The sequence below is a fragment of the Gorilla gorilla genome, chromosome 5, assembly GCF_029281585.2.
Source record: "Gorilla gorilla gorilla isolate KB3781 chromosome 5, NHGRI_mGorGor1-v2.1_pri, whole genome shotgun sequence".
Classification (NCBI taxonomy): Eukaryota; Metazoa; Chordata; class Mammalia; order Primates; family Hominidae; genus Gorilla; species Gorilla gorilla.
This window is the reverse complement of record NC_073229.2, coordinates 145,404,366-145,429,117: the sequence shown is the minus strand read 5'-3', so window position 1 is coordinate 145,429,117 and position 24,752 is coordinate 145,404,366. Positions and strand designations below refer to the sequence as shown.

At 34.9% G+C, this 24,752-nt stretch overlaps 1 protein-coding gene across 3 annotated transcripts in view; it reads left to right on the top strand.

The window, feature by feature from the left end:
* Positions 1–24,752, top strand: part of TBC1D32 (TBC1 domain family member 32) — a 249,792-nt gene that overhangs the window by 93,782 nt on the left and 131,258 nt on the right. For all 3 annotated transcript variants that reach the window (XM_004044609.4, XM_055389796.2, XM_055389797.2), the window contains exons 21-22: positions 2,153–2,271; positions 17,998–18,114. In XM_004044609.4, the coding sequence (XP_004044657.2) occupies positions 2,153–2,271; positions 17,998–18,114 (236 nt within the window). The remainder of the gene's footprint in view (positions 1–2,152; positions 2,272–17,997; positions 18,115–24,752) is intronic.

The window sequence follows — 24,752 nt, the reverse complement described above, 5'->3', positions numbered from 1 at the left end:
GTTAGACCTTATGTAAAAGAAAGTTACAGGATTTTCTTTTTGTCTTTCTTTTTCCATGAAATTCCAATAGGGTTTTGTGTTTCTGTGATATATATACAACCTTGTTCTGTTGCCTCGGACCAATGGCAAATAATGAACTCAGGAGAAACGTACTTAATGCTTTAAGAATCTTCCTTCATCTTATAAATCAGAAGAATATCATCTTCTCTCAGTACAGTCCCATCTGATAGGATTATCTAATGCTCATTGTCAGTGGCTTACATTTGCTTCAAAATTTACACTCATTTACATAACATTTCCTAATTCCCTTTCTCCCTCTTTTCTTCTTGAAAGCATTTGTCTTACCACTTAGCTTTCACATTATCTTTGAAGTTGGCAGTTAAGTACATATTCTTCCCTGTCCATTCGGTTTGTAAGAAGTTAAAACATTGGAAATTTAGTATGCCTTTTTTTTTTTTTTTTTTTTTGTGAGACAGAGTTTCACTTTTGTTGCCCAGGCTGGAGTACAATGGCATAGTCTCGACTCACTGCAACCTCCGCCTCCTGGGTTCAAGCAATTCTCCTGCTGAGTAGCTGAGATTACAGGAGGCCACCACCACGCCTGGCTAATTTTTGTATCTTTGGTAGAGATGGGGTTTCACCATGTTGGCCAGGCTGGTCTTGAACTCTGACCTCAGGTGATTCGCCCGCCTTGGCCTCCCAGAATGCTAGGATTACAAGTGTGAACCACCGCACCTGGCCAATATGTCTTATATTAAGGTTATCTGAGCTCTGAACAATATATAATCCCTGATAGAGATGCTATGACAATATTTTTTCAAGGCTTAGAGTTGAATTATAACATGAGTGATCACTACGGATTCTCTCTTTAAATACAAATATTTTTCCTATAGTATATTTTACATTTATTTTTTGCCTGAACTAATTTGGACTACTTGTATTATGAAACATGTTTCTTGGTTAAAAAAAAAAAAAAAAAAAATTGTCCTAAACTGAACCACTAATTTTTTTTCTTCTACTTAGAATAAAATTCATGTAGTGCAGTATTCAGGGCACATTAACTGAAGTATTTGGAGACTAGATTTAATCTCAGATCTCACCCTTGGTAAAATCATTAAGCTTCTGAGCATCAGAGTCTCAAACTTTTCATGAGAGGGGTAAGTGTAGTTTTCAAAGGACAGAAGGAGGAAGACTACAGTTTCTTGAGCTTCTCCGATGTCTTAGGTACTGTATTAGGAACTTCACATGTATTGTCCTGTTGATACTTCATGGCAACCTTGGATTATGGCATCATTATTTCAATTTTCAAATGGGGGAACTAAGGCTCCAAGAAGTCACAGGATTTTTGCGAGGATGAACAGCTAAAAAACTGGCATATTTGGAATTTAAACTCTAATATTCTTGATTTTAGAGCCCATATTTTTTTCTCTCATACCAGAAGACCCTTTCTGATCGAATATTGTTGTTATGAACTTACTTATTTTAGGATTCAATGTTGTGTTTGACACTTTTCCACATGATTTTTCTACTTGATTTTTTAATAGACTAATTTGAGAATCAGGTTTTATATTCATTTTCGTTTAGTTGTATAGTATGACTCGTAAGAATTTAAAGACTGGGTTGAAGCAAAAGTTGTATGAAGTGCAGAATTCTTCTTAGTGTATGGAATTACAAAAAAAAAATTAGTTATATTGGAATAAGGGAGCATACACTCTTTGGATGCCTGCCTGGCCTCCTGTTACCTCTTTCTCTCCTCCCCTCACCTCTGAAAAACACAGCCTGACTTCAGACTACCTTACTTTGCTGGCTGATTTGCAAAGCAAAGTATAAGCCTTATTATGTTTCAGAAAACATGCTCAGATAAGTTATAGGCCAAAGTGAAGAAGCTGGGACTCAAAATTCAGCAGTCTTCCAGGGAAATTGTCTCTCAGAATTTAGTTATTACAGAGTTTTATGATAATGAAGTATCATAAAAGTATATTAACAATAGCAGATATAATTTCTATCAAGAAGAGATTATTTCTTATATAAGATGCAAGTATGTGTCTTCTGTCAGAGTAGACCAGATTCATCAGAGGGATCATCATATCTTTCCTTCATAATCCAAAGAAATATTATGCTATAAATGACTTGAAGTAATAATTCTTTTTAGGGTTTATTAATGAACTTATAACTGAATTATGGTCCAATCTGGAATATGGAAGAGATGATGTTAGGGTAACCCATCCCAGAACTACTCCAGTGGATCCTATTGACCGAAGCTGTCAAAAGGTAAGAAGTTATTTGACTAATAATACACAGATTTGAAAAGTATTTCACAGAAATGAATTCATTCATACTTTATCCATATTCAGTTACAACCAGCAGACTTTTTAATATATTTATTTCTCCTCTTTTTAATTTTCAAACTATTATTTTTATTTTCAAAATAAGTTTAGCAAATGATAGAAATCCCAGTGTTTCGTGGGAATAATATTTTGCAAGAATTATTTTCTTTTACTTTATGTCTATTAAAGTTTTTCTCCCTTAATGAAGAGTAATAATGTACCAGACATGTTACAAAAAAAAACAAATCATTGGAACAAAGAAAAACCAACCAACCAACCAATGAATATAAAAATCCAAGAAATGTTTTGCCCTATAGCTTGAATGTAATAGAAAATTGTCAGGAATATTTGAAGGAAGTACAGACAGAGAGAAGATGCTATCATTTAGAGTAAGGTCACAAAATTTTTAAAATCAGTCACCCAATGTTCTATCATAATTCAGTGGCTTTTTACATTTAACATATTCTCCAAAGTTCACTAAAATGAAGTGACGATTCCTAACTTTGATTGTATGGTAGCTTAGACAATTTTTATTCAAAAGATGTCATAAGATTGCTTAAAAAGCAAAACACTCCAATGTTTCAGAAGTTTCTCTTTCTGGACTAGTTCACTCCCATAGAAAACACAAATCCTGGAAAAAATAAGTTAAAAATCAAGTAGCTAAAAGCATTGGAATGACCAAAAATAGGCAGAAAATAGAGGGAAGTTAATGTATGGATGAATAGAGTGGTATTTCTTGAGATTCTGGATTTAACAGATTTTTGCTTAAGGTAAAAAATTTGTGCTCCACTGATAGAAATCTAAAATGCTTGAAGAACCAGAATAGAAAGCTTAGGACTACACAGCAGGTGGAAAATTAAAGGGGGTCCCTGGAAAATAGACCCACAGAGGGGACACTCCAAACTCTGTGTATATACTTTGCCCAGAAATGTGACTAATCACTCAACTATGCCTGTGAACTATAAAGAAACATCAGATGCTACCTATCATAGGTGTTTGAGAGTTCAGTTTGAATCTGGCCAATGTAACTGCTAAATTTATTTTTTAATGTACTCTTTGTCAGGGAGTATAATAGAATCCAGGATCTCTATGGCGTATCTCACAATGTATGGGATACAATCCAAAATCAGTAGACATATGAAGGAAAATGGAAATGTGATTCATTCTTGAGAAGAAGGCAACTAATACAGATTGATTGTGAAATGAAGAATTTAGGATTTTAAAGCAGTTATTATAAATAGAATATAAAGGAAAATATCCTTATAATGAATAAAAAAATTAGAAATCACAGTAGAGAAATAAAACTATGTAAAAGAACCAGATAGCCATTCTAGAATTTAAAAAAATCTTACATGAAATAAAAATTTCTACATGGCCTTCACAGATTTAAACATAATAGAAGAAGTAGTGAACTTGAATCAGATCAATAGAAATTATACAGTCTGAAGAGCAGAGAATGAAATAAAAGATAAACTTCAGTGATTTGTGAGACCATGTCAAAATGTTTAACATGTATGTAATTGGAATATCAGAAATACATTTGACTAAATAATAGTGGAAAATCTTCAAATTTATTGACAAGTAGAAATTTATAGATGAAAAACTTAGTAAATTTCGAAGAGAATTTATGTAGAGAATGAAAATATAAAGGAAACTACACTAAGGCTCATCATAGACAAACTGCTAAAAACCAAAGATAAAGAGAAAATTTTGAAAGAAGCTTAAGAAAATCACATATTACATATAAGAGATTAGCAGAAAAATTTTTCGTATCTCATTACAATAGTGGAAACCAGGAGGCAGTAGAGCATCTTAAATGTGCTAAATGGAAAAGGAAACAGAAGCAGTCAATTTAGAATTCTACATATAGTTAAAATATACTCCAATAATGAAAGTGAAAGAAATTTTAAAATAAACAAAGGCTAAGAAAATATTTATCAGCAGACCTGCCTTTCAAATAATGATGAAGAAAATTCTTCATGTTGAAAGACAGTGCTACCAGATGGATAGCTGAATTTTCAGGATGGAAACAGGGAATTGCAAATAGGTAAGTGAGTATAGAAGCCTATTATTTTTCCTTTTAACTTATTTTAAATACATATGATTGGTTTTTTAAAACAAAATTATGATACATAGTGGGGTTTATTTTGTACTTAGAAATAAAATCATACATAGGATAGCTGTAGCATAAAGGACAGGGGAATTGTATAATGGTAAATCAATCTATATGGTTCAACTTCCTCACATTTTATATAAAATGGCACAATATTCCTAATCCCTTGGAAATATTTATAATTCAAATAGAAGGTTACAGGGATTTTATTCAATTTGTTTGACTTTGCAATAGAAATGTCAGTATAAACTAAGGATTTTTTAAAAAATATTTTGTATTCTGCTAATCTATATACAGAAAGACCTAGAAATGACAACTCATTGTAGTAAACAGCCCTAGAGTCCAGCTTCTAGTCTCTAAGTCTTATTCCCTAAGGGATTCTTTTTTCATTTATAATTTAATTTGGTCTTTTAAATTGTGGAAAACAGTTATGTAGTTTCAATATATAACTAGATACCTTCAGAAACTTATGTCCATTCTAGTCCCCATCCTTCATCTTCCCTCTGTGGCTTCTGTTAAACATGGTAGACAATTGCTCTATGCAGCTATACAAACTTGTATTAATTAAAATTAAAAATTCAGTTCCTTAATTATATTAGTCATAAGTGCTCAATAGCACATGTAGCTAGTGGTTACCATATTGTAAAATTCAGGTTATATAATATTTCTATCATTATAGAAAGTTCTATTGGACAGTACTTCCTTAGGAAAGCACTAAAAATTAGTGCAAAGAGGTATAGCTCATACATAAATTTTACAATAAAAAAAAAACAAAAATAAAAACACAAACCAAACCCAGAATAAGGTGGGGAGGAAAGAATGAAAGAACAGGAAATGGATGGAAAAAAAGAAAACAAATAGGAAAATAGTAGCTCTAAATGCATCCATATCAATAATTACACTAAATGCAAATGAACTAAATATTCTAATTAAAATACAGATTTTCAGCGTGTATAAAAAAGGAAGATACAACTCTGTGCCATCTTTAAGAAATTAACTTTAGGATTAAGATGGTGGATAGGAGGTAGGACTAGCTTGCAGCTCCTGCTCAGACAGACAGAACATTGTGTGGAGACTTACATCATGAACTGTTGCTTCAAGAACTACCACAGGAACATACTAGGAAAGATGACAGAATCCACAGAACCTTTGAAGGAACTGGATCACTGCTGCAGGCTCACTGAGATGTGGAAAAACTGAGTCTGCTTGCTTTCTCAACAAAGAGGCTTGTGGTCTGGGTCAAGTTCTCTGCCCTGATCACCAGCTGCCTGGAAATAGACTTGGTGCTGTTAAGGGGCAAGATAGGAGTGAGACCGGCATTTAGGACTGTCAGCTGCATGAGAGCATGGTGAGGCTGGTGACTGCCAGCTTTCCTCACTTGCCTGGTGATTTGTATGACTCAGGAGAGGCAGCCGTAATCCCCCTGGAAATATAACTCCATTGGACTGGGAACCACTCACCCATCCCCCACAGCAGCCACAGCAAACCTCGCCCAAGGAGAGGCTGAGCTCAGACACGCCTCTCCCTGCCCCCTCCTGGTGGTCTTTTTTTACCCTCCCTGGTAGCTGAAGACAAAGGTCATAATCTCTTGGGAACTCTATGACCCTGCCCACTGCCTGAGAATCCTGAATGCTTAACCAGGTGTCCCTAGGGCAAGTTTGCATCCTCCCTACAGGATCACAGCTGATGCCCTCTTGAAAGTGCCACCTCCTGGCTGGAGGCCAAGCAACACAAAACCAGCACACTAAACAAAAACACAACCAAGGAGCCTCACAGAGTGACTCCCCTGCCACCTCCACCAGAGCAGGTACTGATATCCATAGCTGCAAGACCTGAAGACGGATCACATCACATGACCCTTTGCAGACACTCCCTACTACCAGCCCAGAGCCTGGTAGCTCTGCTGGATGGCTAGACCCAGAAGAGCAAAAACAATTACTATAGTTCAGCTGTCAGGAAGCCCCATTCCTAGGGGAAGGGGAGAACACTACATCAAGTAGTGTTGGGATAACAGAATCTGAACAGCAGCCCTTGAATCCCACATCTTCCCTCTGACGTAGTCTACTCAAATGAGAAGGAACCAGAAAACAATTCTGGTAATATGACAAAACAAGTTTCTTTAACCCCCCAAATGATCATACCAGCTCATCAGCAATAGATCCAAACCAAGACAAAATCTCTGAATTGCCAGAAAAAGAATTCAGAAGGTTGATTACTCAGCTAATCAAGGAGTCATCAGAGAAAGATGAAGTCCAACTTAAAGAAATAAAAAACATGATACAGGATATGAAAGGAAAATTCTTCAGTGAAATAGAGAGCACAAATTAAGAATAATCACAACTTCTGGAAATCAAGGATACACTTAGAGAAATGCAAAATGCACTGGAAAGTCTCAGTAATAGAATCGAACAAGCAGAAGAAAGAACTTCAGAGCTCAAAGACAAGGCTTTCACATTAACTCAACCCATCAAAGATAAAGAAAAAAATTTTTAAAAATGAACAAAGCCTCCAAGAGGCTTGGGACTATGCTAAATGTCTGAGCCTAAGAATAATTGGTGTTCCCTAGGAGGAAGAGAAATTTGAAAGTTTGGAAAACATATTTGAGGTAATAATAAAGGAAAACTAACCCCAGCCTTGCTAAGGATCTAGACATCCAAATACAAGAAACTGAAAGAACACCTGGGAAATTCATCGCAAAAAGATCATTGCCTAGGCATATGGTCATCAGGTTATCTAAAATCAAGATGAAGGAAAAAATCTTAAGAGCTGTGAAGCAAAAGCATTAGGTAACTTATAAAGGAAAACCTATCAGATTAACAACAGATTTCTCACCAGAAACCCTACAAGCTAGAAGGGATTGGGGTCCTATTTTTAGCCTCATTAAACAAAACAATATCAGCCAGAATTTTTTATCCAGTAAAACTAGGCTTCATCAATGAAAGAAAGATGCAGTCTTTTTCAGACAAACAACTGCTGAGAGAATTCATCACTACCAAGCCAGCACTATAAGAACTGCTAAAAGGAGCTCTAAATCTTGAAACAAATTCTCGAAATACACCAAAATAGAACATCCTTAAAGAATAAATCTCACAGCACCTATCTAACAAAAACACAATGACAAAAAAACCAAGGTATTCAGGGAACAAATAGCTTGATGAATAGAACAGTACCTCACGTCTCAATACTATCGTTGAATGTAAATGGCCTAAATGCTCCACTTAAAAGATACAGAATGGCAGAACGGATAAGAATTTACTAACCAAGGTACTGCTATCTTCAGGAGACTCACCTAACCCATAAGGACTCACATAAACTTAAGATAAAGGGGTGGAAAAAGATATTCCGTGCAGTGGACACTAAAAGTGAGCAGGAGTAGCTATTCTTATATCAGACAAAGCAAACTTTAAAGCAACAGCAGTTAAAAAGACAAAGAAGGATATTATATAATGATAAAAAGACTAGTCCCACAGGAAAATATCAAAATCCTAAATATATAAGCACTTAGCACTGGAGCTCCCTAATTTATAAAGCAATTACTAGTAGACCTAAGAAATGAGATAGATGGCAACACAATAATAGTGTGGAACTTTAATACTCCATTGACAACACTAGACAGGTCATCAGGATAGAAAGTCAACAAAGAAGCAGTGAAGTTAAACTATACCGTAGAACAAATAGACTTAACAGATATTTACAGAACATTTTACCGAACAACTACAGAATATGCATTCTTTCATCAACACATAGAACATCCTCCAAGATAGACCATATGAGAGGCCACAAAAACAAGTCTCAGTAAATTTAAGAAAATCAAAATTATATCAGATACTCTCTCAGACCACAGTGGAATAAAATTGGATATTAACTTCAAAAGGAACCCTCAAAACCATGCAAATACATGGAAATTAAATAACCTGCTCCTGAGTGATCATTGGACCAACAATGATATCAAGATGGAAATTAAAAACATTTTTGAACAAATGATAATAGTGACACAACCTATCAAAACCTCTGGATACAGCAAAAGCGGAGCTAAGAGGAAAGTTTATAGCATTAAATGCCGACATCAAAATGCCTGAAAGAGCACAAATATACAATCGAATGTCACAACTCATGGAACTAGAGAAACAAGAATAATCCAAAACCAAACCCAGCAGGAAAAAAGAAATAATGAACACCAAGCTGAGAATCAAATAAAAAATTCAACCTGGTTTACAATAGTTGCAAAAATAAATAAATAAATAAAATACTTAGGAATATACCTAACCAAAGACATGAAAGACCTCTACAGGGAAAACTACAAAACACTGCTGAAAGAAATCAGACAACACAAACAAATGGAAAGACATTTCATGTTCATGAATGGGTAGAGTCAATATTGTGAAAATGGCTATACTTCCCAAAGCAATTTACAGATTCAATGCAATTCCTATCAAAATACCACCATAATACTTCACACAACTAGAACAAACAATCCTAAAATGTATATGGAGCCAACAAAGAGCCCGCATAGCCAAAGCAAGACTAAGCAAAAAGAACAAATCTGGAGGCATCACATTACCCAACTTCACATTATTTTACAAGGCTACAGTTAACAGAATGGCATGGTACTGGTATAAAAATAGGCACACAGACCAAATGTAACAGAAATAGAGAACTCAGAAATAAAGCCAAATACAGCCAACTGATCTTTGACAAAGTAAACAAAAGCATAAAGTGGTAAGTATACCCTATTCAAAAAATAGTGCTGGGGTAATTAGCAAGCCACATGTAGAAGAATGAAACTGGATCCTCATCTCTCACCTTATATAGAAAAATCAACTCTAGATCAATCAAACACTTAAATCTAAGATCTGAAACCATCAAGATTCCAGAAGATAACATCAGAAAAACCAAATCCTTCTAGACATTGGCTTAGGTAAAGACTTTATGACTAGGAATTCAAAAGCAAATGCAAGAAAAACAAAGATAAATAGATGGGACTTAATTAAATTAAAAAGCTTCTGCCCAGCAAAAGAAATAATCAGCAGAGTAAACAGACGACCCATAGAGTGGGAGAAAATCTTCACAATCTATACATCTGACAAAAGACTAATTTCCAGAATCTACAAAGAACTCAAACAAATCAGCAAGAAAAACACAAACAACCGTATCAAAAAGTGGGTTGAGGACGTGAATAGACAATTCTCAAAAGAAGATATACAAATGGCCAACAAGCACATGGAAAAATGTGCAATATCACTAATAGGGAAATCCATATCAAAACCACAATGTGATACCACCTTATTCCTGGAAGAATGGCCATAATCAAAAAATAAAAAAAAAAATAGATGTTGGCGTGGATGCAGTGAAAAGGGAACACTTTTACACTGTCAGTGGGAATGTAAACTAGTATAACCACTATGGGAAACAGCGTGGAGATTCCTTAAAGAACTAAAAGTAGATCTACCATTTGATTCTGCAATCCCACTACTAGGTATCTACCCAGAGGAAAAGAAGTCATTATACAAAAAAGATACTTGCAAATGCATGTTCATAGCAGCACAATTTGCAATTGCAAAAATATGGAACTGCCCACATGTACATCAATCAATGAGTAAAGAAAATATGGTATATGTATACCATGGAATACTACTCAGCCGTAAAAAGATCAGCCAGCTGATCTTTGACAAGGCAAACAAAAACATAAGGTGGGGGAAGCAAACCCTATTCAAAAAATGGTGCTGGGATAATTAGCAAGCCACATGTAGAAGAATGAAACTGGATCTTCCTCTTTCACCTTATGCAAAAATCAACTCTGGCAACATCCAGGAACCTGGATGGAATTGGAGACTATTATTCTAAGTGAAATATTTAGGAATTGAAAACCAAACATTGTATGTTCTCACTCATATGTGTGAGCTAAGCTATGAGGACACCAAGGCATAAGAATGATACATCAGTCTTTGGGGACTCAGGGAAAAGGGTTGGGGATGGTGAGGGATAAGAGACTACACACTGGGTACAGGGTACACTACTCAGGTGATGGGTGCACCAAAGTCTCAGCAATCACTACTAAGAGAACTTGTTCATGTAACCAGACACTATTGGTTCCCCAAAAACCTATTGAAATAAAAATAAATAACTAGAAACACCATACAATCTGTTCCCCAAAAACCTATTGAAATAAAAATAAATAACTAAAAACACCGCACAAGTGGCAAATATATATACACACATGTGTGTATATATACATGTGTGTGTATATATGTATATATATATATATCAGATATATACATATCAGATTTCAATAACATTTACCAGTAAAAAAGAAATTAACTTTATTTTTTCTGTGGACACAGTAAAATAAATATGTTCTGATTCACTTTAATTACAGGTGGCTTAACATCACCTAAGTTGCAGGTTGTTAACTATCTGTACTGAACTATAATTAGAAACAAAATGAAATTACATTTTAGGTGGTAGGCAAATGTAGTTAACCAGTGTTAAAGATGATAATATATTTACCAATAACCTTTAACATGTCAAACTGTGATAATTTATAAAAGTATGTGGCAGAATGCTTGGCATATAGTAGGCACTCAATAAATGGTAGAAAGTATTATCAGCATCAGTATGTTTAATTAGTCATGATGCATAGTGTGGATATGAAAGCAAAACTATTAAATAATATTTTAAAAAATTGGTTATGCTCAGAGGATGATCGAGAATCAATTGATTATCTTGAAACTTGTTTAATAAAATAACAGCATTTATTGTGCCTTTCCTGTGTGAACTTCTTTTAGTCCATTTTCACTACTATGAAGAACTACCCAAGACTGGGTAATTTATAAAGAAAAGAGGTTTAATTGACTCATAGTTCCAGATGTCTGGGGAGGCCTCAGGAAACTTACATTCAGGAAGGAAGGCGGAGGGGAAGCAAGGCACACATCTTACATGGCTGCTGGAGAGAGAGAGAGTGAAGGGGAACTGCCAAACACATTTAAACCATGAGATCTCAGGAGAACTCACTATCATGGGAACAGCATGGGGGAACTGCACCCATGATCCAATCAGCTCCCACCAGGTCCTTCCTTTGGCATGTAGGGATTACAATTTGAGATGAGATTTGGGTAGGGACAAAGAGCTAAACCATATCAGAACTCTACCACTGGGTAACCAAATAGTAGGTGAAGGTAGTGCCTCTTTTTCATGAATTATCCCAACTAATAATTTTTTTTTAAATGATGGAAGTAGAACGTCATCATTTGCAGTCTGCGAGAATTAATTGAGTCACCTTAACATCATTAAAACAGAAATGGCTAAACATTATTAATGTGCCCTCTAATGAAAGAATAAACCACCACCTCTAGTCTTACCAAGGTATCTAATTTGATCAAGCCTTTAGATTCAGCTGCCAGTTTGCAGAATATGGAAACTGCATATATCCAAAGGATGGAAGAACAGGCTGAACTGCTCCCTGACTGTGCACTTCCTGAAATCCAGACTGGTGGAAACTTTACAGGTCAAATGGCCTGAGCTTGTCAACAGAGGAAATGAAAAGAAATGAGAGGGAGAAGATGAATGCCTGTAGATTAAAAGAAACTTTAAATGACATATCAAGTCTTGAAAATGGGAAAGACAAAATTATAGTGTCTAGATATGTACACCTGAGAAATAAAACCACAAGAAAACCTTTGAAAGTGATTATTATAAAGGTCAGGATACTGGGTGTTATGGAGGGAGGTCAGGCGAGGTAATTGTAGGCACAGAGAAGGCTCTCTGGGGCAGGTGGCAGAGTTCTAGAAGAAGTTCACTTTAAAGATAAAGATAAGTTGGATGGAAAAAATATGTACAAAGAAGCAATAAACATTAGAAAACTGACACGGCCACATTTAGTGTCAGAGATAAAGTAAAGGAAAAACTATCAGATTAAGAGACACATTTTATAATGATAATATGAATATGGTCAATACACCAGAAAGACATAATCATAAATCAGTATGATCCTAATAAAATATCTAAAATATATGTAGTATTAAAATAGAATTTAAGGAAGAAATAGGCAAATCTGCAATCAGAGTTGAAGATTTTAACATTTCTGTTAGCAACTGATAGAACAGATCAAGAGCTCTCTGTTAGGAATTACATGATATGAATACCACTATTAACCATTTGATATTTATAGAATATTATACTCGGTGACTGCAGAATACGCATTCTTTTCAAGAACACATGGCATGTCCTCAAAGATAGACCATGTTGGGCTAAATGCAAGTCTAAATAAATTTAAGATAATTGGAATAATATGAAGTACATTCTGTAACCACAATGAAATTAATTAAAAATCAAGAACTAGAAACTAGAAAAAAAGATACTTGGAAATTAAGCCACATACTTACAAATAACTTGTAGCTCAAAGAAGTCACAAGGGAAATTAGGAAATATTTCAAACTGGATACAAATAAAAATACATCAGAATTTGTGGTTATAGTTGAAGCAGTGCTAAGAGATATTTTTAACTTTAATATTTGTATTAGAAAATAAGAAGGATCTAAAATTACTGACTCAAGTTTCTACTCAAAGGGAGTAGAAAAAGAAGAGCAAATTACACCCAAAACCAATACAACAAGGGAAATAATAAACATTAGAGCAGAAATCAATGAAACAGAACAAACTAAAGAGAAATAACAAATCCAAATGTGATTTTTGGAAATGATTATTAAAGGTGATAAACCCCTCACTAGATTGATGACAAAAATAAGAGAGATCCAAAATTACCAATATCAAGAATGAAAGAGGGGTAAGACTAATGATTCCACAGATATTAAAGGATAATAAGTGAATATTATGATTTGTTTTAGGTCATTAACTCAACAACTAAGATCTAATTGGCAAATTTTCTTTAAAAGTAGGGTTACCAAAACTGACTCAATTAAAAAAATAGGTATGCATTTGTTAAAGAAATTGAATTTGTCATTAAGAACCTCCTTACACAGAGAAAAACAGATGGTTTCACCAGTGGATTCTATGAAACATTTGTAGGAGAAAGAACACTGATCTCACACAAGCTTTTTCAGAAAACAGGTAGAGGAAACCGTTTCTAATTTATGAGGCCAGCATAACACTGATATAAAAACATCACCAAAAAAGAAGAAAATTATAGCTCTATAGCCTGATGAATATAGACAGAATGTTTTTTTAAAATACTATATTATCAATTGGAATTCAGCAGTATATAAAAGGACCATTTATTATGATCAAGTGGGATTTATTCCAGGAACATAAAGTTGGTTAAATGTTTCAGTATGAAAATACGACTTACCATATTAAAGAATAAAAAGAAAACTCTTAATATTATTTCAACATATGTAGAAACATTTTACTAAATTTCATATACATTTATGATAAAAATTCAAATGATTTAATCCATAATCTGATAAATGCTGTGTTTGGAAAACATACAGTTTGCATCATATTTAATGGTAAAATATTGACTCTAAATTTGGTTGACTGTTACCACTTTTATTTACATTATATTATGTAAGTATAATAAGGCAAGAAAAAATAGAAGGCATACAGATTGGAAAAAAAAGATGTAAAACTATTTGAAGATGGCTTGATTCTCTCATCCAAAAACAAGTAACATCCCTCTCACTCCACCAGCACAAACAAAAGATCCTCTCCCTGAATCTAAATGCATTCTTAGTGTCTTCTAGTGGTTTACATCTTAGCAGAGACTTTAGAACAAGCTTGTTGAACCTGCGGCCCATGGGCTGCATTCAGCCCAGGACAGCTTTGAATGTGGCGCAGCACAAATTCATAGCCTTTCTTAAAACATTATGAGATTTTTTTTGCAGTTTTTATTTTTATTTTCTTAGCTCATTAGCTATTGTTACTGTATTTTATGTGTGGCCCAAGACAATTCTTCTTCTTCCAATGTGGCCCAGGGAAGCCAAAATATTGGACACCCCTGCTTTAGAGTCAGTGAGACTTGGCTTCAGAAGCCAGGTGTTCCTTACAATGGTCTTACAGTTGTACATATTAAGGATTAAAATAGATAATGTGTATAAATATTGATACTATAGCATTTGGCCAAAAGTAAGTGTTCATATAATGATAGCAGTCAAATTATTATCACTATTCAGTCTTCCTTCTCCCCTTCTTGTCCATACTACTTTAAATAATACAATACTTTATACACATAGTCTTCACAGACCTTTCCTTTACTCCTAAGACATGTATTCCCCGAACACTAACCTTATGAGTAACTATTTGATTATTCTGTCTATTGGACATGTTTGTAATACATCTGTGTTCTAATAGGTGTAATGTATCTCTGACAGTCTTACACCTTCCAAATTCTAATTTGTTCTTTACTCCTTTATATTGTCTGCCCTCCAAAACCATTTTTCTTTAGAGCATTCTATTTAAAATGTAAAATTTAATTCCCATTACTTTTCTGAAAACACTTTGCCCTTTTCTTTCCCTAGAGGATAAAGACAGAGCTCATTAACGTAGCACATCTCTGCCTGACTGCCTGCCTGCTACTTATACAGACTTACCTTTCACCTCTCCCTACATTGCTGAAGAGTGTCATCCTTATATCCCCCCATTGCTCTCCATATTGCAGTAAAGTCAGAACATTTAGGCACTATTGTAAGTGATTTAATAGTGTATTTTGTCCTGCACTATACTACGAGTCCTTGAGGGCAGGGACCATGCCTTTATTCCTATTTTTATTGTTAGCATTTGGCACAATTACTGATAAGCAGCTGGTACTAAAATATTTTTAGTGAATAAATAAGTGAATAGAAGATCATTATCAACCTGAAAGATTTTAATTTATAAGAAAACTTCTTGACTTGGGGAATTAATTTTATGCTTTAGTCTTAAAAATATATCAAACGTTGACTTTTCATTAGTTTCCTTATCATTATTGCATAAAATCTCATTCTTCTATTCAAAACATTGATGACATAGATTTATGTTTTGTGCTACTTTAAATTTTAAGATAGTTAATATCTGATATTAGCAACATCTTATAATGTGTGTTTGTGGGAACCAATAATTACATTGTATATATTTTTATTCCAGAAATGCATAATACATCACAATTTTGCACTAAGCTAACATCTTTTAAAATGCCCAATGTGTGAGAAATGAATGTATTTCTTCTAGAAACAAGCTGCTGAAATCTTCTCAACCTTCTTTAAAATTCTGTTCAGGTTGTTTTAGTTTGAATACAGTTGTTGAATTATTTTTACCTAAAGTTTTACTTGATTTGCTTAGAGTAGCATATCACACCTTACCTTGATTGTATGTGGTCCACATCATTATATTTCTTACGTGAAGAGAGGTTCCATAATCATCAATTGAATTCTTCATGTATAAATAATACAAAAATGCTCAATATACTATTGATATATGTGATTTATAAAGGTTATATTTCTTTTTCTACCAAAATAGACATTTTTAAAGGCTTTTTTGTAATCTTTTATGATTATGGTAGAAAAGATTCTTTAAACATAAAATAAAGGATTTATTCATGATAGTATCCAAATATTGCTGGATTAATATTAAGGACATTAAAACATCTTTGCAGATTTAAATTATAAAGCATTATTAGCTTGTATTTTTTGGTTCATCTGTGTTCTCAGGATAAACTAAATTGGATTAAAAATAAAGCTATAATGAAATCTGTTCTATTAATCATCTTTCTAGTTAATAGCCGGTGATTAGAGAAGTTTATACAGTAGTTTCCTAGGTGACTATGAACCCTCCAGTTTTTCTGCGGTTCATTTTATGTGTAATTAATAGACATATTTCTTAAACATTCTTTCCTTGGCAATTTTTTTCTTCCTTTTCTATAGTGCATACTTCTCATGTAGTGTTCTCTTTACAGAGGCATTCATTAAATGGCAACTAATTTATTGTATCAGTTATTTTTTATAACTTCATTACTATCCAAATAGTTATTAGCTTTTAATCATGGATTATTTTCTTCTTGAATTGGTTAGAAATTCCTTCTTCATTTTAGGGAATATTGTATTATAGGGAAAAATAAGGATGATTTCAATAAGTTTAATGTGAATTCATTTTTTAGACAGAAATAGCCTTTATTAAAAACCACTGTGTGTTAAATATATTCATTATGTAGCCACTGTTATTTGCTAAATAACATTGCATTTTGGCATACTAAGGGAGGAGATATAACATGGACTTGACTTCCTAGGTCCTCAAAGAAGGATGTAGAACAAGGGTGTCGGTGTCAAATAGTGTCTGAAGATTATGTTATAATTTCTAATGAGTAACTTGAGTCTGGAAATAAGAAAATACAGATGATTTTTGCTACCAACTTTCTGAGTGTGTGTCTTTGGCCAAGCCACTTCACTTGAGCTCAATTTTTTTCATCTATTAAATAAGATTGAATTAAATGTTCTTTTTAATTTTCTGAATTTTCAAATTTCTGGTTCTAGTGAAATATCTCAGTATGTCTGGTTCTCAAAGTTTCTGACTCTAGTGAAAATTTTTAGAAAATGTAAAGCAGTAAACTTTACAGTTGCAAGTAAGTACAATTAATATAATGCAAGCAAAAGATATAAGTATTGACAGAACATAGGACTTCTAGATGTGCATAGAGTTAATTGGAAAGTCTTCAGAACAGATGTGACATATTTTGAAAGCATATCAAGTGAGATAATGAGTAAGTGGAGGGCAGGAGAAGTGTGTTACTAGGATAAAAAAGTATGTATAGGTGGCAGTCAGTTGAAGACCACAGGCAGATTTGATTGACTGAAGTGACGACTTCATGCTGAGGAATACTAGGAAATGAGGCTTTTGAGACTGTGAAGAGTAGAATCGTGTCAATTAGAGAAGTGCCTTGAAAGCCATGCTAAGGAGTTTAGATTTGATGCTTAGTGATGGGCAACCACAGCATGCTTTTGAGCTGGGGAGCCCAAGAGTAAATGTGCCTGAGAAAAATATTCTAGTTGTGTTTAATAAGATGCAATGAGAGTGAAGAACTTAAATATTTCATGGAGAGATTGGTAAAATTGCACCAGAAAATGGGTTAGCTTTGATAGGAAAAGGCATGGCTTTTGAAAATTAGCTATCATATTTAGGTTAGTTGGATTTTCAGTGAATGTAGTTAAAAGATAGCCTCATGGTCTGAGGGCAAAAATATATAGAATTTATTATCTTGCCCCAGAGTCCCTAAGTATTATTCCCTTGCATTTTCTTACATATTGGATATGAAAGTGCAAAGAATGAGAAAGATGGATTATTGAATTTTTGTCAGAACCAAACTTTTAAGAGATATATGACATTTTAAAGCATATTCCAAATTTCATGTATGTATGTAACGGTTGTTACATCATGCACTGTCAGCTTATAGATTATTGCTGTGCATGTTAACTGTTTTGTACTTATATATGTACATATTTCAAACGTATGGGAATTAGGTATATTTAAAAATGAGCCCTCAAAGTCATACAGATAGGAAACTACATTAATGACTCTCCATGGATGTGGTTGACAAAAGTGAATCATTTAAATGACTGTTTTCTTTCCCTCTAGTCTTTTTTAGCACTGGTGAACTTGTTATCCTATCCTGCTATTTATGAGCTTGTAAGGAATCAAGATCTTCCTAATAAAACAGAATATTCTCTTCGTGAAGTCCCAACATGTGTTATTGTAAGTCATTTTCTTTAAATCTTTCTCTGTTATAAATGCTACTATTTGAGATTGGTAGTAAAAATGCAATTTGACCAAAAAGAGAAAAAAGAAACATTATGTAATGGCATTTAAGGGCTGATTTGATTAATCATGCATGAATTATATCAACTTTTGAATTTTCTATGCATGGAATCTTTGATCCAGGTCACCTAACATTCCCAAGACCTATCAGAATACAAGGCTAACTCCAACCAGGAAAGATACTTGGCATAAATAGAAGTATACATGTGAGTGATTTTTAGATGACTCATTACATTATTAGCCAAACCAGTGATGCTGCTTCATTGGCTAGGATAATTAGGAATAAATTGTATCCACGGAGTCCACTACGTTTTCTGCTTATATTTGAATGAACTACATATTATTGCCCCATGAGGGCAGTATATACAAATTTATTTAATTTGAGAACTATGTTGTACTAATATTCACAGATAAGTAACTTGTTTTAATCATTAAGGGATATTTAGTTCCTTAACTTTGGGTACATTTATGAATTAAACACATAGAAACATATGTGTATATGCATATAAGGATTAATAAAGACTTACTTGATATTGAAATTTTATTATTGATCATTCTTTTTCATTTTCTGGTCGCTTTGTCCTATGTGATATTTTTTCATAAACATAGTTTTGCCCTTTTGAATACCTTTAAACCTGTTAAACCTAAATACTTGGATTTTTAAAAATTTTGTCTACTTTGGGAAACTTTTAATAGCTTATATGACGTGAAATACAAAGATAGGTACTTCTATCATTCAACATTAACTTAGATTCTCTTATCTTCTTTTCGTTGAAGTTTTTCAATTGTATTTTGTGCTTACTTGTATGTTGGCACTTCTTAAGTACAGGTATACCTCAGAATTATTGTGGGTTCAGTTCCATACCACCGCAATAACGTGAATATTGCAATAAAGGAAGTCACACAAATTTTTTGTTTTCCCATGTAAAAGTTATGTTTACACTATACTTTAGTCTGAAATGTGCAATAGAATTATGTCTAAAAAAAGTTTATTGCTTAATTAAAAATACTTTATTGCCAAAAAAATGCTAATGAACATCTGAGCCTTCAGTGAGTTGTATTCTGTTTTGCTGGTGGAGAGTCTTACCTCATTGTCGATGGCAGCTGACTGATCAGTGTGTTGGTTGTTGTGGGCTGGGGTGGCTCTGGCAATTTCTGAAAATAAGAGAACAGTGAAGTTCACTGCATCACTTGACACCTTTCGTGAAATATTTCTCTGAAGTATTTGATACTTTTTGATAGCATTTTACCCACAGTAGAACTTCTTTCAGAATTGAGGTCAATCCTCTCAACCCACTCACTGCTTTATCAACTTAGTTTATGTAATATTTTAAGTCCTTTGTTGTTATTTCAACAGTGTTCACAGCATCTTCACCAGGAGTGGATTCCGTCTTTGCTCATCTATAAGAAACAACTCAACTCCTCATCTGTTTGATTTTGATCTTAAGATTGCAGCAATTCAGTCACATCTTCAGGCCCCACTTTTAATTCTAGTTTTCTTGCTATTTCCACCACGTCTGTAGTTACTTGTTCTACTGAAGTACTGAACTTCTTTAAGTCATCCATTAGGGTTGGAATCAGCTTCTTCCAAACTCCTGTTAATGTTGATATTTTGGCCTCTTCTCGTGAATCACAGATGTGGCATCTTAATGGTGAATCCTTTCCAGAAGGTTTTCAATTTACTTTGCCCAGATCTGTCAGAGGAATCACTATTTATGGCAGCTATAGCCTTACAAAATATATTTCCTAAATATTTGAAAGTCAAAATTACTCCTTGATTTATGGGCTACAGAATGGATGTTATGTTAGCAGGCACAAAAACAATATTAATCTCCTTAAACATCTCCATCAGAGCTCTTAGGTGACCTGTTGTGTTGTCAGTGAGCAGTAGTATTTTGAAAGGAATCCTTTTACTGAGCAGTAGTTTTCAATGGTAGGCTTAAAATCTGCAGTAAACCCATGCAGTCACATATGTACTGTCATTTACTTTATTTTTCCATTTATATAGCATAGGCAGAGTAGATTTAGCATAATTTCCCAGTGCTCCAGGATTTTTGGAATGGTAAATGAGCATTGGCTTCTGCTTAAAGTCACCATCTGCATTAGCTCTTAAGAAGAGAGTTCGCCTATCTTTTGATGCTTTGGATCCAGGCACTGACTTCTCCTTTCTAGCTATGAAAATCCTAGACGGTATCGTCTTCCAATATAAGGCTGTTTTGTTTGCATTGAAAATCTCTTGGCCAGGCGTCGTTGTTCATGCCTGTAATCCCAGCACTTTGGGAGGCTGAGGTGGGGAGATCACCTGAGGTCTGGAGTTCGAGAACAGCCTGGCCAACATGGTGAAACCCCGTGTCTACTAAAAATACAAAAATTAGCTGGACGTGGTGGCGCATGTCTGTAATCCCAGCTACATGGGAGGATGAGGCAGGAGAATCACTCGAACCTGGGAGGTAGAGGTCGCAGTGAGCCAGGATCATGCCACTACACTCCAGCCTAGGCGATAGAATGAGACTCAATCTCAAAAAAAAAAGAAAAAGAAAAAGAAAAATCTCTTTAATGTAGCTAACTTCATCAATTATCTTAGCTAGATCTGGATAACTTGCAACTTCTACATCAGCACTTGCTACTTCATCTTGTACTTTCATGTTATTCAGACAGCTTCTTTCCTTGAATCCCATGAACCAACCTGTTAATTTCAAACTTTTCTTCTGTAGCTTCCTCATTTCTGTCAGCCTTCGTAAAACTAAAGAGAGTTAAAGCCTTCTCTGGATTAGGGTTTGGCTTAAGGGAATGCTGTGGTTGGTTTGATTTTCTCTTCAAATCACTCAAACTTTCTTCATATCAGCAATAAGTTTGTTTCATTTTGTTATTATTCATGTGTTTCCTGGAGTAACACTTTTAATTTCCTTAAAGAACTTTTTCTTTGCATGCACAACTTGGCTAATTGGCACAAGAGGCCCAGCTTTTGGCCTGTGTCAGTTTTTGACATGCTTTCCTCACCAAGCTTAGTCACTTTTAGGTTTTGATGTACAGTGAGAGACACTCAACTTTTCCTTTTATTTGAACCCTTAGAGGTTTTGTAAGGTTACTAATTGCGCTAATCTTAATATTGTTGTGTCTCAGGTAATAAGGAGGCCCCAGGAGAAAGAGAAAGATAGGTGGATGACCAGTTGGTGGAACAATCAGAACAACATTTATCTGTTAAGTTTGTTGTCTTATCTGGATACAGTTCATGGTGCCCCAACATAATTAAAATAGTAACATCAAAGATTACCAATCACAGGTCCTCATAACAGAATAATTATGAAAAGTTTGTAATATTGTGACAATTACCAAAATGTGATGCAGAGACACAAAGTGAACACATGCTGTTAGAAAAATGACCCCAGTAGACTTGTTTGACGTAGCGTTGCTACACATCTTAAATATTCAAAAAAGCATATTATCTGCAAAGTATAATAAGTGACATGCAATAAAACAAGGTATGCCTGTAGTTTTATCGTTAGTCATTTATGTGCCTGTATTTCCCACTACAGTGGGAGTACCTTAGAGAAAGTAGGCTGTCTTAGAGGTATATAAATCTAGCACATTATACGGATCCAGTGAAAATAATTATTCTAATATGATTGGTTTTATTTAGATTATGGGAAACAAGTACAAATTAGTTTTATGATATAGTCCAAAATGATGGCTTCAATGTTTGTTCTCTTAAGTTTTCATGTATCTCTGTGGGGCGTATTCAAATATATCTTTCCACTTACGGAAAAATTTGTTTTCTGTTTGGTCTTAAGACAGTTATCTGCAGTTATATTATTCTGTTTCTCCCAAAGGCATTATATTTTAACCCTGTAGAAAGATCACTGCTTTCTGTCATGATTTAGACATGTATATGAGTTCCTTTTAAAACAAACAACTCTTTTGATCTATGCCTTCTTTTATTTACCACACTGTAGTTTGCTTTCTTCCCCTCCACCCTAAGCTTCCTGGAAAATTTGGCTGTGCTTTAAGTCTCTATGTTTCTTTCTCTTCTGTCAACCATGGAAGCCACCATAATCTGGCATCTTTGCCCAACTACCTAACTTAAATTGTTCTGCCAAAACCCAATAAATATGTAATTCCCTAATCTAATGGAACCTCCCTGTATTAGTTTGTCATGCTGCTAATAAAGACATACCTGAGACTGGATAACTTAAAAGGAAAGAGGTTTAGTTGACTCACAGTTCAGCATGGCTGGGGAGACCTCAGGAAACTTACAATCATGGTGGAAGGGGAAGAAAACACATCCTTCATCACATGGCAGCAGGCAAGAGAAGTGCTGAGCAAAGGGGGAAAAGTCCCTTATAAAACCATCATATCTCATGATAACTCACTATCATGAAAACAGCATGGGGGTAACTGCCCCCATGGTTCAATTACCACCATGTCTCTTCCATGACATATGGTGTATTAGTCAGGGTTCTTTAGAGGGACAGAACTAATAGGATATATCTCTCTATGTATCTATATATATATCTATATATCAAGGGGAGAAAGATGTAGGCTGAGAGGCTAGGCCAGTCTAGTCTTTTCACATTTTTCTGCCTGCTTTATATTCTAGGCACACAGACAGCTGATTAGAGGGTGCCTACCCAGATTAAGGGTGGGTCTGCCTTTCCCAGCCCACTGACTCAAATGTTAATCTCCTTTGGCAACACCCTCACAGACACACCCAGGATCAAAACTTTGCATCCTTCAATCCAATCAAGTTGACACTCAGTGTTAACCGTCACGTGGGGATTATGGGAACTACAGTTCAAGATGAGATTTGGGTGGGGACACAACCAAATCATGTCACATCCCCACCTCCTTTAGCTTAATTTACCACTTTGGAATATTTGACATGGTTTGTCCACTCCTTAGTGTAATTCTCTGTTTCTATGGCTGTGGCATTACTTACTTCTTGTTCTCTTCCTTCTTTTCTGGTCTCTCCTGCATAGTTGTCTTTGTAGATTTCTTTTGCTTTGTTTGTCCTATGGCCTCCAGAGTGATCTCATCCAATTCAATGGCTTCAGTTACACACTGACAACTCTTTGAGCTATATGACTTGACTGCCAGTTTTATATTTAGAACACTACCAGACAGTGGGCATCTGGAACAATCACAGGCATCTTAGTCTTACTGTGTACAACTGAATGTAATGTTTTCTCCTTCCCAAATGAATTCTGTTTCCTGTTTTTCTCAGTGTATGGTACTATTAGCCACACAATTTAATGAACCAGAAACCTGGAAATCATTATGATTCTTCCCTTTCTATAGGCAACAAATTACCACCTGATAGAATTTGCCTCCCTAACACCTTGATCTTGTTTTCTTTTTGTATTCTTTTTTTTAAAAATCTCTTATTTTAGCTTCAGTGGTACATGTGTAGGATTGTTATATAGGTAAACTCATGTTACAGAGATTTGTTGTACAGATTATTTCATCACCCAGGTACTAAGCCTTGTACCTAATAGTTGTCTTTTCTGTTCCTCTCCCTTCTCCACCCCCTACCCTCTAATAGGCCCCAGTGTCTGTTGTTCCCCTCTTTGTGTCTATGAGTTCTCATCATTTAGCTCCCACTTATACCTGAGAACATGTGGTATTTGATTTTCTGTTTGTGTATTAGATTGTCTCCAGCTCCATCCATGTTGCCATGAAAGACATGATCTTGTTCTTTTTAAATGCTGCATAGTATTCTGTGGTATATATGTCCACATTTTCTTTATTCAATTTGTCATTGATGGGCATTTAGGTTGATTCCATGTCTCACCTTATCCATGTTCTCTCTGGATAAGATTATGACACAAAGCCGGAGAGTTGATGTACTTCTGAGGTAGGACAGAAAAGGTATATTGCTGGCCTTGCCAGCTGAAGGCAAATTGCTTCTGGTGGGCCTTATGGACAGGAACGGAGATAAAGGCATTTGCCAAGTCAGTGGCTGCATACCAGGAAATGTGTTAATTTACTCAAGCAGTGAAACCACATCTGGTACAGCAGCTGCAGTTGGAGTCACCACTTGGTTAAGCTTAGGATAATCCAGTAGCATTCTTCAAGATCCATCTGTCTTCTGCACAGGCCAAATGGGAGAGTTGAATGGGGCTGTGTTAGGTATCCCCATCCCTGCATCTTTCAAGTCCTTGATGGTGGCACTAATCTTTGCAGTTTCTCCAGGGATGCAATACTATTTCTGATTTAGTGTTTTTCTAGGTAGAGGCAGCTGTAATGGCTTCTATTTTATCTTTCCCAACATAATAGCCCTCACCTTAGCAGTCAGAGAGCCTATGTGGGGGTTCTGCCACAATTTCAGCTCTTTCTCTGCAGGAGATAAAACTCTCAATCAGGGCAATTTTAGCAGATTTGAGGCTCAGTATCTTCTTCTGAAGCCAGGAGACAGAATCTCTGAGTTCATCATTTTCTTTCATCAGTTTGTTCACTGAACTTAGAAGCAACCAACCAGCTTCATTATGTTCCTTGGTTTTCCACATATGGTCAAATGTATTACATATAGAGTCACTAAATTCCTTGCCTCTCATGAGCGGTGAATCAGGAGTGTCAAA